This window comes from Euleptes europaea, chromosome 18 (genome assembly GCF_029931775.1).
Source record: "Euleptes europaea isolate rEulEur1 chromosome 18, rEulEur1.hap1, whole genome shotgun sequence".
Taxonomy (NCBI): Eukaryota; Metazoa; Chordata; class Lepidosauria; order Squamata; family Sphaerodactylidae; genus Euleptes; species Euleptes europaea.
Window position 1 is genome coordinate 22009096 of NC_079329.1, and position 15825 is coordinate 22024920.

A 15825-nucleotide genomic window follows, 5' to 3' on the forward strand; every position below is an offset into this window, starting at 1 on the left:
GTGCTATAGGGAGGTAAAAAGCTGGACTTCAGGGCAGCTGCATTATTGTTGTGGTTCCAGGTAAAATGAAGTTAAATAGGATGCCGAAGAGGGGCGGCAGCAGCTTAAATGCTTGTTTTCATGTCCTGTTGCTGCTGGGGCTCTTAATGCTATCCAAACCCTTTTCATATGGAACTCCCTGCCCCAAGATGTGATGGCTGCCAACTTGGAAAGCTTTAAGAGGGCAGTGGACATGTTCATGGAGGAGAGGGCTATCCATGGCTACTAATCAAAATGAATGCTAGTCATGATGCATACCTACTATTCTCTACAGTATCAGAGGAACATTCCTATTATATTAGGTGCTGTGGAACACAGGCAGGATGGTGCTGCTGCAGTCATCTTGTTTGTGGGCTTCCTAGAGGCACCTGGTTGGCCCCTAGGTGAATGGACAGCTGGACTTGATGGGCCTTGGTCTGATCCAGCGTGGCCTTTCTTATGTTCTTATCTGCTTGTTTGTTCTTGCCTCCCAATCATGGGTTGAAACTGAATCCGTACGGTTGCCTCTACCAGGCCCCCCGTACAACAAATTCAGAGCTGCCTGCCTACAGGCTCACAGTCTAAAACTGACCAACCTAAGTTTGAAGAGTAAGGGAACTGATGGGGAAAGGAGGGGAGGGGGGAGGAGAACCAAAAGAAAAAAACCAATCCGAAGCCCAAAATCTAACAGCTTAAAGAGTTTGCTGAAGAAAATGCAGCACAGAACAAGTCGATTTTCTTAAAACACTTTTTCAGAAGAACTTGAACAGCAGACAGTGGAAAGGAAACAGGAAGCGGAGCCAAAATGGTGAAGTGAGCAGGGAAAAAAGGAAAAATGGAAGTATCAAAATAATGAACCTTAAAAGCAAGCAAGAAAGATTTTTGTTTGAGGGGGGGAAACCAGCGGTATTAGTGGTCAGCTGCAGCACTGCAGTCCAAGCTCTGCCCACAACAGAAGTTGTTTTCAGGCAGCCGGCTCAAGGTTGACAAAACGAGTACCCAGCTTGCTGGGGGTAAAGTGTAGACAGCTGGGGATGGCACTGGCAAACCACCCTGTAAACATAGTCTGCCTAGTAAGCATTGGGCTGTGATGTCACCCCATGGGTCAGGAATGACCTGGTCCTTGCACTGGGGGACTACCTTTACCTTTATGTTGAGGACTGAAATAAAGAAGAGCTGAGATTTGGAAGATTGATTTTTTTTTTATCGCCTAATCAAGAACAACTGAGCAATATTGACCCAACTCTTCTATACCTTCCCTTGAACACACCGTGAGTGCAAACAAATAGCGGCTTAAAAAAAATCGCAGCATAACTGGCGTAGCAGGAAGTGACTGTCTGTGCTAGGCTTCAGATGAGATTGAAGCAAGCACGATTAAGGAGTGCGAAATCCGGAGGTGGAACAAGTAAATTTAGAGCGACTTGCCAACACCTTGAGGCCCTTGCTAAAGGCACGGGTGGTGTCACTCTGCCACAGAAAGAAGGAACTGTACCAAGCGAGGGCGCGGAGTGTGACTGAAAAGAGGCCCGGCCTGTGGGGCTAGCTGCTGAACTGCACGTCCATCCTCTCCGCCCAGTTTCTCAGCCGCTCCAAGAAGGAAGAGTCCTGCAGCGAGTCCGATATCCTCAGGTCTGGTTCGGCTCCGTTTAACGAGGATGCCCCGTTGGCCTTGCTCAGTTCATGGAGCAGTTCGAAAACCTTGGGGATGACCTGGACGGGGGGAACACGACAGGGAGAACAGACCACAAACTGTGTTAACTCCTGATGCTGCAGAGCCTTTTTCTCCCATAGGCACGGGTTCAAAGTGCTTCTACTTTTATGCTCTGCCTATGGCATGTTTCTGTTTGAGAAGACATGGCTGTGTATCAACTCGGGGGGCGCTGTGTTCTTCCACAGCTTTGGCCCTTGGAGAAGGTCGGTTAAACACCTTTTGCCTTCTCTTTTACTGTTTCCACCTTATTCTCAGAGCTGCAGGGCAGAAAGGTGGTGTGGGAGGGAGGGGGAGCTTTCTCCTTGGGTATCAACGATAGCCTGTTTGCAGCAAACACTAGTGCCGCTGTAAAGAACTGAGTTAGAATCATAGAGTTGGAAGGGACCACCAGGGTCATCTAGTCCAGGGTCATCCTTGCACAATGCAGGAAATTAACTACCTCCCCCTCCACACACACCCAGTGACCCCTACTCCATGCCCAGAAGACGGCCAAGATACCCTCCCTCTCATGATCTGTGTAAGGTCACAGAATCAGCATTGCTGATAGAAGCCCATCTAACCTCTTTAGAAACCTCCAGGGAAGGAGAGCTTACCACCTCCCGAGGAAGCCTGTTCCACTGAGGAACCGCTCTGTTAGAAAATTCTTCCTAATGTCTAGATGGAAACTCTTTTGGTTCTGGTCCGACCTTCTGTGGGAACAGAAAACCACTCAGCACCATCCTCTATGTGACAGCCCTTCAAGTGCTTAAAGATGGGTATCATATCACCTCTTCGTCTTCTCCTCTTCAGGCTTAAGCAGATTAAGGCATCTTGGCCATCTTCTGGGCATGGAGTAGGGGGTAACAGCAGTCACTGGCAGCGGAAAGATATCCATGTTTTGATTCTGCATAGAAGTAACTGGCCTATTGCTCCTCCTTGCATCTCACAGCTGTTCTAGCGCCATATAAAAAATTCTCGGTACCCACGTACCTGCCCACAGTGGATATCCTACATCCGATAAGGTGAACTCAACCTATGAAAACTTCACGCTCCAATACCAACGCTTTGGAGTTTCAAGATCTTTAATGGGAATTAAGTTCATAAGCAAAGCTCACAGTTCCGTGGGCGTGTGGCCTCTGACCTTCGTAAACTGGGAACAGATCCTCTGCTAATAGAAGACTTGTTTCCTGTGGCTATTTGCTCCCAAGTTGCACAGTCTCTGTCTGATTCCAGAAGCCATCAGTCTGGTGCAACAGAACATGCCTTGTGGCATAAGCAAGACTAACAGATTTCTTGTGTGGTTATCCAAACAGCTTAAACTGGTGGAGGGGACGCGAGAGTAAGGGATCGATAGAACAATCATGCTGACGCAGAAATACAAGCAAGGGGTGAAGGGAGAGTTGTCTGAGAAATGCTTGAGGGGACTGTCGAGCAGGCAAGGATGGTTCTGGCTGGAGAACGGCAAGGCAGAAGACTGAATGCAGAACAGCAACAGCTGAGCATGGTGAAAGGAAGATAGGGAGGAGAGCTAGTCTGAGGTGGGGAGTCATGATCCTGGAGGTAAGGACTACTGGCCCCATGGGGCAGTGGAGATGGGGCCTGTGAATTTCCAGCCTAACTCTCCTCAAAACTGTTGAGTGTGTTAAGTGCCGTCAAGTCGCTTCCGACTCATGGCGACCCTATGATTCAATGTCCTCCAAAATGTCCTTTCTTTGACAGCCTTGCTCAGGTCTTGTAACTTGAGGGCTGTGGCTTCCTTTATTGAGTCAATCCATCTCTTGTTGGGTCTTCCTCTTTTCCTGCTGCCCTCAACTTTTCCTAGCATGACTGTGCTTTCCAGTGAAGCTTGTCTTCTCATAATGTGGCCAAAATACGGTAGCTTCAGTTTTAGTCATTTAGTTCAGGCTTGATTTGATCTGTAACCCATTGATTTGTTTCTTTGGCGGTCCACGGTATCCGTAACACTCCTGCAACACCACATTTCCAAGGCATCTACAATTTCCCTGGAGCTATTAATCCATGTTAAATTGGCTGGAGTCCGCACCCCTGGGTGCGTCCTCTCAAGTCACAAAGGGGGAGAACCATGGGGGAGAGGGCATGGTGGCGAAGGGACAAACCTGAAGACACATACCTCTACCATGATCAGTTTTTTCTTCCAAATGCGTTCCGGGTCAGGCCAGTCCTCCCCGAAGCATAACCAGAGGGTATAGGCGGGGGAGCCATTGCGTCCCTCCATGAATCCAACCAGTTCTGGAGTGGGGGAGGAAAAACAATTTTTCCCCCTCAGCTACCTGTTGCTCCATCAGAGGAAGATGCCATGCTTTACTTGGCAGCTGGACAAAGAAAGCTCTGTTGTTGCAATGGAAGCGGCTTCTCCTTAATAACGTTACGTTCAAAACTCGCCCCAACCCCTGAGCATAATGCAAGAACATTATGGAGAAATCCCTGTTGGTTATAAGCTGCACCCGACCTTGAACTGATAACCTTTACATGAGCAACGGCAGCCATCAAAGTAGTATTCCTCCTACCAGGGGTGCCACCAGACCATGGTGTACTTTGCTTGCTTAGAGGTGTGGCAAATGCTTATGTATCTTAGTCCTTGTATGCACGTTTTCCCATAGTGTAGAAGAAGAAGAGTTGGTTTTTAGATGCCAACTTTCTCTAGCACTTAAGGGAGACTCAAACCGGCTTACAATCGCCTTCCCCTCCCCACAACAGACACCCTGTGAGGTAGGTGGGGCTGAGAGAGTGTGACTCGCCCAAGGTCACCCAGCTCATGGCTTTGTGTGTAGGAGTGGGGAAACCAACCCTGTTCACCAGATTAGCCTCCACCGCTCGTGGAGAAGTGGGGAATCAAACCCGGTTCTCCAGATCAGAGTCCGCCATGCTGGCAGCTCCTACATGTGCCTTCCGCTTGATTTCTATAGGTGCCGCGAGGGAGTAAAGCTCGAGACAAAAAAAAAAGACCACGAACAACAAGAGCAAGGGAAAGATTACCGCAGCCCCTGGAGGGTTAAGAGCCATAACCTCCTACCTTGCACAAACTGTGGCACACTGTAAAGGCAACTAAAATGTTCCTTTGGGAACCCTCCAAAACGCGTCACAGCCATAGGGGTCTCCGACTGGCTCCAGAAGACGCGGCAAGTGCCCAGCCGGCTGCCGCACAGTGATGGGCCCTCGAAACGGAGCAGCACCCCGGGGGCCACACCTCGCAGGAGGCGACGTGTCAAGGCCGCTTGCTTCTGGTCGTTCAAGGTGGCAGTGTCTGGCAACACCACAGCGGCCAAATCCGGATAAGGGGGGGAGGATCCGGGGGGCACGAAGCACAAGCCTTGGACGTTGCTGAACGTTTCGTGAAAGACTAGCCGACCTCGATAGTAGGCCCGCACTTCAAAATCTGTTTCTGAAGAACAGAATGGATAGGGTTTTTTTTGGGGGGAAGGGATAGGTGAAGACCCCTTCAGTGTCTCACATCATTATCTGCAGAAGTACCCTTCATTATTCCTCAACGAGATAAAGCTATTCATACCTCGACTCAGTCAACCACTGGAAAAAATTACCGCTGTGAAAACACAAGGCCAGGAACGGGCATTTCGCCACTGTGCCATTCTATTTCCCCACCTTCAGTTTAATAAGAGTGAAATAATTCAATGTCACCTTCCTCTAATGGTCCCACAAGGTTGCCCTGGGGGCTTTCTGCAAGGAAAATTTGGAACTGCGCAGTGGGATGCAATTATAATGCATGCATGTAATACTATTTCCTTGCATGCGTGTGCATGCTTTGTTGCTTAGAGTCACATTTCTAAACAGTAGGAGAAAATCTTCAAAACTGGAATCTGACAGTCTTAATGCAGGAGATGTAGAAAAGAGCAAGAGTCCAGTAGCACCTTAAAGACTAACAAAATTTCTGGCAGGGTATGAGATCTGAAGAAGTGAGCTATGACTCACGAAAGCTCATACCCTACCAGAAATGTTGTTAGTATTTAAGGTGCTACTGGATTTTTACTCTTTTCTACTGCTACAGACAGACTGACACGGCTACCCATCGTGATCTCTCAGATGTGAATATTTGAAGGGCATAACTGTTCTTTTAGAACCACACTCCCTTCCCCCCGCAACTGCACATTTTTTTGGTCTGGTTGCACCTTAGAAATCTGCCTTGAAGATATCAATTGCCTTTAACCTAACCTTCCCTCTTGCCTTGCCAGTACAACCTCACCTCCCCACTTGCTTAGGGCTGCCATATTTTTTTAAATTGCCACAAACTGAACAATTTGCAAGGGAAGTTAATGAAACGCTAGCCATAAAGAAGAACAGTTGGTTTTTATATGCGGACTTTCTCTACCACTTAAGGAAGAATCAAACCGGCTTACAATCACCTTCCCTTCCCCACAACAGACACCCTATGAGGTACGTGGGCCCAAGAGAGTGTGACTAGCCCAAGGTCACCCAGCTGGCATTGTGTGTAGGAGCGGGGAGACAAACCCAGTTCTCTTAACCGCTACACCATGCTGATGTAGCACCAATCTTACTAAATCGGTTCTGTGTTTCTCATACCCAAGGCAAAGAAGAATTCCTTCTAAGCCAGTCGCTGGCCGGGCTCAGCTTTCCAAGCCACCCTTTGATGTATGTGTGGGTAAAAATCGGTGGGACAGGTCTTTGTGTATCTACTTGCTGGGTTGCAGAATGGATAGTCATGTCTCTATTGCCCACCTTCCTCAATCATCCCTCCTAAGCCACCCACAACTTTTGGGGCAACCCTGTCAACTGCACACAGCAACTGAGTCCTCCAACTTGAAAGTAAAAAAAAAGAACTTTAAATACAGGAAAGTGGACCTCTAAGTATACTTCAGAACCTTTTCCACCTGTAGGAATGTAAGACGACCTCTATTGACCGGAGGCAGGTTTTATGGCGGAGTGAAAAACCAAAGCTTGCTCTCTCTAATATGACGCTGAAGCTGGAGAATGAGATTCAAAACAGATAAAAGGAAGTATTTCTTCACACAACGCATAGTTGAATTGTGGAACTCCCTGCCCCAGGATGTGGTGATGGCTGCCAACCTGGAAGGCTTTAAGAGGGGAGTGGACATGTTTATGGAGGAGAGGGCTATTCATGGCTGCTAGTAAAAATGGACACTAGTCATGATGCATACCTATTCTCTCCAGGATCACCTAGTATATTAGGTGCGTTCGAACACAGGCAGGACAATGCTGCTGCAGTCGTCTTGTTGGTGGGCTTCCTAGAGGCACCTGGTTGGCCACTGTGTGAACAGACTGCTGGACTTGATGGACCTTGGTCTGATCCAGCAAGGCCTTTCTTATGTTCTTATGACACTTTGCTACATTACATAGCTTCCTTTTTTGCAAAAAGATGACAGGAAGAAATTAAACAGGTGATGTTCGGTCCATCCTTTCTGTATCTGTCATTGCGGAAGTCAAAACATGCACAAAATGCAGATAATTCAGAGTTCTGGCCTTCAACCAATAGGTAGCAACCAACACGAGGGTTACCTGGTGACCAAAAGCAGGTCGCAACAGTGGTGCTGCAACATTTAACGCCCCCCGATTGTCTATGATTATGGGGAGGGGGTAAAAAACCACGGCTGCTGCTCAATTCATGATGATATCCTAGCTAGGGGGAACTAGGCTGTCTATTTATCCCACTCTTCAAGGAGCTCAGCACGACATGTGTGCTTTTCTCATCCTCTTATCCTCACAACAGCCCTGTGAGGTAGATCAGGATGAGAGTGTGACTGACCAAGTTCACCCAGCGAGCTTCCATGGCAGAGCAGTGATTTGAACTCACCTCTCCCAGATCCTAGTCTGACACCCTAACCTCTGAAAACCACCACCCTGGAGTACAAGAAGGAAATGGCGGCAGGGACGTAAGGCGCAATCTCAGTTTTGGCCACTAGAGGGCCTGCATCCAAAAAACTTACCTAGCTGTGCGGATTGCATGATCTGCTCCAAAGGTATCACTAGGGGTGTAGGTGGGGCCTGATCCAAGCCGGATGGAGGCAGGCCTACACAGGAAGCCGCACTGTCCGCCGCTGGCCCTGAACACAGATCGAAACAAAGACAACAGAATGCTTGAGAACTACACTGATCCACAAGGCTGGAGAAAAGTGTCCAGTCCACTTAACAGAAGCATAACGGGACGTTCTTTGACCTCTGTGCTGTGAAAAGCTTCCGCTGTCTATTTCCATGCAATAAGTCTCTTCAAGGGACAGGCCTGCTGGAAACCCTAATCTGGAGAGGGTGGCAAACTGATCAAAATAGAAGAGGAGGAGTTGGTTTTTATATGCTGACTTTCTCTACCACTTAAGGGAGAATCAAACCAGCTTACAGTCACCTGCCCTTCCCCTGCCCACAACAGACCCTGTGAGGTAGCTGGGGCTGAGAGAGCTCTAAGAGAACTGTGACTAGCCCAAGGTCACCCAGCTGGCTTTATGTGTAGGAGTAGGGAAAACGATCCGGTTCACCAGATTAGTCCGCCACTCACGTGGAGTGGGGAATCAAACCCAGTTCTCCAGATCAGAGTCCACCGCTCCAAATCCCAGCTCTTAACCACTACACCATGCTGGCTCTCTGGGGGCTACCACCATGGTCTTTTGCTCTAATTTTTCTTCTTCGCTAGTAATTACCAGGGGAAAAAGCAGTGGCACAGAGTGGTAAACTGAGGTCAAAAGCTCTGCTCACGACCTGAATTCGATCCCGACGGAAGTCGGTTTCAGGTAGCCAGCTCAAGGTTGACTCAGCCTTCCATCCTTCCGAGGTCAGTAAAATAAGTACCCAGCTTGCTGGGGGTAAACTGTAGACGACAAAGGAAGGCAATGGCAAACCACCCAGTAAACATAGTCTGCCTAGTAAATATCAGGATGTGACGTCACCCCATGGGTCAGGAATGACCTGGTGCTTGCAAAGGGGACTACCTTTACCTTTTTAAATATATCCTCTGGATTAAAAAAGCCTACCGAAATTATTGGCACCCAAAACTGGTTCAAGCGGTATCATTGGTAGTGTTGGTGCAGCCAGATCCATACAAGATGGGGACAGGCCTACATAGTATACTGGGTTTTCTGCTCCTGGATCTGAATATGGAACAATATGGAAGGAAGAAAGACAACAGAACACTTGAGAACTGATAAACACAGAGCTCTGGAATGAAAGAGAGAGCGACCCTAGTACACGAGGCACAGACGGGGCTAAAGAGCAGGATTTCTGGATCCCTTTGGAAGACATGGAATACAGGGAAGAAGAAGAGTTTTTATACGCCGACTTTCTCTACCACTTAAGGCAGAATCAAACCAGCTTACAATTGTCTTCCCTTCCCCTCCCCACAACAGACACCCTGTGAGGAGGGTGAGGCTGAGAGAGCTGTGACTAGCCCAAGGTCACCCAGCTGGCTTCGTGTGGAGGAGTGGGGAAACAAATCTAGTTCACCAGATTAGCCTCCACTGCTCAAGTAGAAAAGTGGGGAATCAAAACCGGTTCTCCAGATCAGACTCCACAGCACCAAACCACCGCTCTTAACCACTATACCACGCTGGCTCTCAGCCGGGGGGATCGGGGATACAGGGCTCATCTTGCCTGTCCTCTGGAAAGGAAGTAGATTCTATGAGTTGGACAGAAATCGTGGGCTTGGACCCTATGAATGGGTACCCCGTGCACTAGACAGCCTCTGTCAGAAAGCACGCTCCCTCTTCCGCTAGCACTTCCATTTATGTGAGATAAATGGAGACAGATCACGATGGGTATCAGTGTTAGTCTGTCAATGGCAGTAGAAAAGAGCCAGAGTCCAGTAGCGCCTTAAAGTTTAACAAAATTTCAGGCAGGGTATGAGCTTTCGTGAGCCCCTGCTCACTTCTTCAGTGGTATTTGAAGAAGTGAGCTGTGGCTCCCGAAAGCTCACACCCTGCCAGAAATTTTGTTAGTCTTTAAGGTGCCACTGGCTCTTTTCTACTGTGAGATCCATGGTTTTCAGTGAGCCCATAAACAAACAAGCTAGTAGAAGAGGAAGCACAGGATTGCATTTAATAATCCTCCCACCTGTTCGAAACAATCACTAAAAATGTGTTCTCTCAAATCCCTGTCCACTGGCAAGAGTGATATCTCAACTCCTGCTGACGCTACCTCAAATGGATTATTCAGGCGACCTTTTAGCATGCTAGTGGTAACCTTGGATGGTATTTCACCTAATCCCCTTTTCTCTTCCCGCCAGCAACAGTCTTTGATGCACCACTTCCTGCTGTCCCTACCTTATCCATTTTGCTTCTGAAGTTTTTAATGTCTGTCAACATATTAAACGACTCTCTTGGGAAAAGTGGGCCTTTTTGGTTTCTGTCATGGTGAGGCCCAGGTTCTTTGGGAGAGTCATTGATGGGATGGAAGATCCCATTGATGGGATGTTATGGAAACTTTGTATCCCATCTAGAATCGTTCTGCATCCTACCAGTGGTATGCATACTACTGTTTCAGAACCACTGGCCTAAAGCACTGGAAACCAGCAGAGGACGAGAGAAGGGAGGGAAGACAAAGAGCACTAAAAAAAAACCCTGAAAATAGGTCCCACGAAGTTTAAGGTTAAAGGTAGTTCCTGAGCTTGAAATGCTTAAAACCACTTATTCTAACGGGGGAACAGGCGGCAGGATTATTAAATGCAATCCCAGTTTTGGCCACAAGCAGGACTGGGTAACAGTCTCTAGATCAGGGCTGTCGAACTGACATAAATGTCACTTGGTTGGGCCGGCCAATGTGTGCAATAAAATTTAATGCCAGATACCAGAGATACAGACTTTAAAGAAGACACAGGCAAAGCCAAATAATGATTTTTTTTCCTTAAAATACAAACACGCTTAAAACAATAACACTCTTGCAGTACTTTCTTTTATTTAACAATCACTGGCCAGCTCTCCAGCCCAGATTGGGAACACAGGGGTGGTTGCCCTGGCTGGCGAACTTGCAGTGGGCGCGCCAGCCCAGATCAGGATGGGTGGGTGGCTGGCTCGCGGGCTGCATAACAAGAGGCCAGATCTGGCCCCCGGGCCTTATGTTTGATACCCCTGCTCTAGATCCAAAAAAGCATGCCAAAATCACTGCCCCCCCCCCCAAGATCGGCTCCATAGGGACTGTGGACACACCAGATCTAAACCAGATGGGGACAACACAGTACATCTATATGCTTTATTTGTACACTGCTTTTCTCCCCATCAGGGACCCAAAGTGGCTTACATCACACTCCTCCATTTTATCCTCACAACAACCCTGTGAAGTAGGTTCAGCTAAGAGAGTGTGAATGGCCTGAGGTCACCCAGCGAACTTCCTCAGCAGAGTGGGGATTTGAACCCGGGTCTCCCAGATCCTAATCTGACACTCTAGCTATTACGCCATACTATTCAGAGCACAGATCCTGGGGTCGGTAATACAAAACCCTTTTCGTTGACTTCCTTTGGTCCCTAATTTCCCCAGCGTCTTACACAATCTTGCACCAGATCCTCTATCACTCACCGGGTTCGGAGCCAGAGAGGTTGAGGGAGCTCAGCACGTCCTCCAGCGAATCATCCTGGAAAAAAGGATAGAGAAAGCTCAGTCCTTCTTGGCTTAGCCTTCATTCTCTCTCTTGCCCCACCATTCATTCCTCCCTTTTGAGCGGCTCTTGTTTCATTGTTTCACTTGTTTGTATTTCTCCATTCTCTGGTTGGTGGGTGGGTACGTGGGAGGGAGGGAGAGAGACAGAAAGACAGAGACTGACCTGGCAAGAAGGTGGACGATCTTCACATCTTCCCAGATTTTCACGCACATCACCTGCCGCTGCCTGCCCATGGTCATTTGGACCTTCAAGAGAAAATAATACATAAACAATTATGCTTTGAGTCTCACCTACAGCTAGGGTTGCCAACCTCCAGGTACCCAATATAAATATGAGGGGGAGGGGGTAACGATAACAGTCAAATGTAGAAAAGAAAAAATACCCCAAATATTGAAATGATCAAATATTATATGACACGCATTCACGTCTGTATGTAAAGTAATGAAAATCACATATATTGTTCAGGCATCACAATTTTAAACAGTGGTTACAAAAGTTGTTTTAAATACAAAATAATATAACTGGCGTCGGAATGTCAAAACAGCTGTGACCTTGCTCCAATTAGCTGACTCTGACAACAACCTCATTTCTCTCTTCTTAACAAGTACCTAGGTTCAAGACTTGTCAAAAAGCTTCAACCGATCTCCAGCTGATAGAGATCAGTTCACCTGGAGAAAATGGCGGCTTTGGCCATTGGACTCTGTGGCATTGAAGTCCCTCCCCTCCCCAAACCCCGCCTTCTTCAGGCTCCGCCTTCAAAACCTCCATGTATTTCCCAACCCGGAACAGGCAACCCTACCTCCGCCTCCAGGTATTTCCCAACCCGGAGCAGGCAACCCTACCTCCGCCTGAATTCTCATCAGAAACCCTTCCCCAGACATCTAGTCAGTCTGTTCTTACCAACAGGATGCTGGATTGCAAACACTTTGTGAGGGTTTTCCGAATCTGTGCTGTTATCAGCTATCACATGGATCTCTGGCTTTCGGTTTAGGGCAGAGCGGAAGTTTCTTTTCCATTCCGAAGGCGTCCTTGGATCGGTCCTTGGATTGTAGCGGCCGCTTGCAGTGGCCCAAGCCTCAAGAGAGAAGAGGGACTTTTGTCAAGTCCATAGGCAAATTCAGGGTGGATACATCCATCGACGACTACTAGCCATGATGCTAAATGGAGCCTCCACGTTCAAAGGCAGTAACCTGATGAACGCTCATTCTGGGAGGAGCAATAAGGAAAACTTTACATTTCCTGCTCTACTTGCAGCTTTTTCTGGGGGCATCTGGTTGGCCACTGTGTGAAACAGGATGCTAGATCCAATGGATCGTTGGTCTGATCCAACATGGCTGCTCTTAAACCCCACCCATCCGTTTTCAGCAGCAGCCAACCAGAAGCCTTTGGAATCTCAAAAGCAGAGTATGAAATCGATAGCCTAGTGCCATCGATGAATTCCTCTCTTATCTGTAATTGTAAGAGAAATTGGAAAATGTGTTAAATACTAAGCCCTCTGTCAATCATCTGACTCAACGTTGTGTATTTTTCTTTTTTAAATTATTACATTGTTTCTATGTTTGTTTTTTAAAAGGTTTGCTAGTGTTGTTTGGTTGAGTGGTGGTTTTCTGCTTGGAAAATTAATAAAAATTATTGTTTCAAAAAAGAAAACAATAGCCTTGTCCAATCATTTGTTCCCAGATACTGAGATGTTATGCCTCTGAGAAGGGAGGTTGTTTGACTATGATAACTGTCAAATGAACTGTCCTCATCACTTTGTCTATTTCAGCTTTCTTTTGAAAAAGACATCTAAACCAGCAGTCCTCATTGCATGTTGCTGCAGGACATCCCGTAAGTTCATAGCAACTGGTTTGAGACGCCTTCAGCTAAACTTATTTACTGTGACAACCACATCCAGGAGTTTGTTTCCGTCCCATAAACCAGGATTCTCGAAATCAACATTCGACTGCAATATGGGGATGATAACACTTACCCTGTAAGGCACCCATGGGTGCCTGCCAAGTGTTTTGAGAAAGTGGGTGGGGCCAGGTGGGCTCTTGCCCAGCAGGGCTTCTGATTGGCTGTGCAGATTAAAATATTGACATTTCAGTAGCAGTATCCACCACACTGTGGATTTTATCCTCTTTCTCTCCTCTTTCCCAGTATATTTATAGTTAAATCTCCCCTCTTCTGCCCTGTGCTTTGGCTTCCTCTGTGTGCGCGCTTACATGGCTCTATCTCCTGTGGAGGTCATTTTGTGGCCGCACCCACCATCCTGTGACAGAATTCCAAAGGCGCCCACTGGTTCAAAATAATTGGGGACCCCTGCTGTAAGATATTACTGTGGCTGATGGGCAGAGCAACGGATTAACTATATTTTTAAAGAAAGCTTGCTTTACAGGGTACAACAAACTACGCGCACTGCTTTGAACACTTGCTGGGCATTATTTTTAAGAGCTGTTTTAACAGTGAAAGATCACCAGAGGTAAACGGATTATTTTGTATGTGGCTCCTAAAAAAGTAGGGTCTCATCCATCCGCCGCCACGGGGCACAGTTTTACCTCAAAGAGCTGGAAATCCTCGGGGATGGTGCTGTGCCGAGACCCATGCTTCCACGGTATCCTGAACCGGGTCCGTTCTGGGTCCAGCCACGACACCCCTGGAAACTGCTGGGCATCCAGCTGTTGCAGCAGCCAGGGCACAATGAGCGGCCTCTGAGCCCCCATGCAAGATGGTGGACGTGGCGCTCAGCGGGGAGGGCAAAGAGCAAGCTGTCACGGTGTGATTTTCTAGGGAAAGAGAAGGGAGAAAATAATCTGGGTGTTAATGCATTTACCGATAGGTACATACCAGAGTACATAAATCGGGCTTGGCAGCAACCACACACACCCTTTTCTGGTCCTTTTAGAGGGCTTCCCCCCTCCCCTTCGCAAAATGTATTCACATCTTCCAACCTGTCGACTTCGCAACAGCACTGGGAGGGGATATGATAACCATCTTCAAGTACTTGAAAGGTTGTCATAGAGAGGATGGTGCCGAGTTGTTTTCTGTTGCCCCAGGAGGTCGGCCCAGAACCAATGGGTTGAAATTAAAGCAAAACAGTTTCCGTCTTGACATTAGGAAGAATTTTCTAACTGTTAGAGCAGTTCCTCAGTGGAACAGGCTTCCTCGGGAGGTGCTAAGCTCTCCTTCCCTGGAGGTTTTTAAGAAGGTTAGATGGCCATTTTTCAGCAATGCTGATTCTGTGACCTTAGGCAGATGATGAGAGGGAAGGCATCTTGGCCATCTTCTGGTCACTGGGGGTGTGGGGGGGGGAGGTAGTTGTGAATTTCCTGCACTGTGCAGGGGGTTGGACTAGATGACCCTGGTGGTCCCTTCCAACTCTATGAGTCTACTATATCTGCCCATTTTACAGGTGGCTAGGGTTGCCAGGTCCCTCTTCGCCACCGGTGGGAGGTTTTGGGGGCGGAGCCTGAGGAGGGCGGGGTTTGGGGAGGAACTTCAATGCCATAGAGACCACCCTCCAAAGCAGCCCTTTTCTCCAGGTGGACTGATCTCTATCGGCTGGAGATCAGTTGTAATAGCCAGAGATCTCCAGCTAGTACCTGGAGGTTGGCAACCCAACAGGTGGCCAAGGCTAAAAACTGAGGCCAGGGAGGGAAAACACTCGTCCCAGGGGCTTCCCCCCACCCCGGGAGGGGGATCCAGAATCGGCTGGGCGTCCAAAGGCGGCCAGCCGAAGGCCATTTACGCATGGGAGGTTTTGCTTTGGATTTGCCTCTCTCTAGATCAGTGGTTCCCAAACTTTTCAGGCCACCCCTTGGTTCCACAAACTCAACCCCAGCGCCCCCTACCCTATCCAACACAGTTGAGGGGGCCCACCTCTAGCGCCCCCCTGCTGCCCCCTTGCCTCTTAGTGGCCCCCTAGGTAATGCCACCGCCCCCGGGGGGTGGTAATGCCCACTTTGGGAACCACTGCTCTAGATGCACATTTTCCCCATCTGAGTTCTCAAAACTCTGCATGGGGGGGCTTATTGTTGAGTTTCGGGGATCTGGATGGGAAAGGTGTGCATCTTGTCTGCAAACCCAAGCCCAAACCTCCCGCGGGTAAAGGGCTTTGGAGAATTCAGATTCCGAGGAAACGGTTTCGAAATCGGTTTCGGATCCTCCTCTCCCTGGCCTCCTCGGCTGGGACGGTCCAAATTTTGGCAGCGCTGCGTCTGCCTTCTTCCCTCCCCCCCCCCCTATGACTGGCTCGGTTCTTGGAAAGGGAGGGGGGTTTGGTAAGATCCCGAGGCGCTACCCACCTGGCAAGGGCACCTTTTCCTCCTCTCCGCGGGGCAGCAAAACAAGGGGACTTTTCCAGCCTCCTAAGGATCACATGATCCGGACAAGTTCGTTTCGATTTCCTGACACGTGGATCACTCGGTTCTGCAATGTGAACCGCCCGCCCCCTCCCGCGGTCCACTTGGCAGAGGGGAGAGGGCGGTTCCTTTAGCAAGCTGGAAGAGGGCAGCTTCTTTAGTAAGAGCCAACGTTAAGACAGAGA

At 48.5% G+C, this 15825-nt stretch overlaps 2 protein-coding genes across 2 annotated transcripts in view; one reads left to right on the top strand and one right to left on the bottom strand.

Annotated features, from left to right (window-relative positions):
- LASP1 (LIM and SH3 protein 1) overlaps positions 1 to 15825 on the top strand; it is a 279531-nt gene that overhangs the window by 206431 nt on the left and 57275 nt on the right. The window lies entirely within an intron of this gene.
- IRF3 (interferon regulatory factor 3) lies at positions 1558 to 14002 on the bottom strand. Its single transcript, XM_056863249.1, has 9 exons — positions 13838 to 14002; positions 12198 to 12372; positions 11460 to 11542; positions 11216 to 11270; positions 8683 to 8793; positions 7648 to 7764; positions 4743 to 5111; positions 3840 to 3958; positions 1558 to 1728 (listed from the first exon to the last, which is right to left on the bottom strand). Exons 1-9 carry the CDS (start codon positions 14000 to 14002, stop codon positions 1558 to 1560), a joined length of 1365 nt encoding a protein of 454 aa, XP_056719227.1.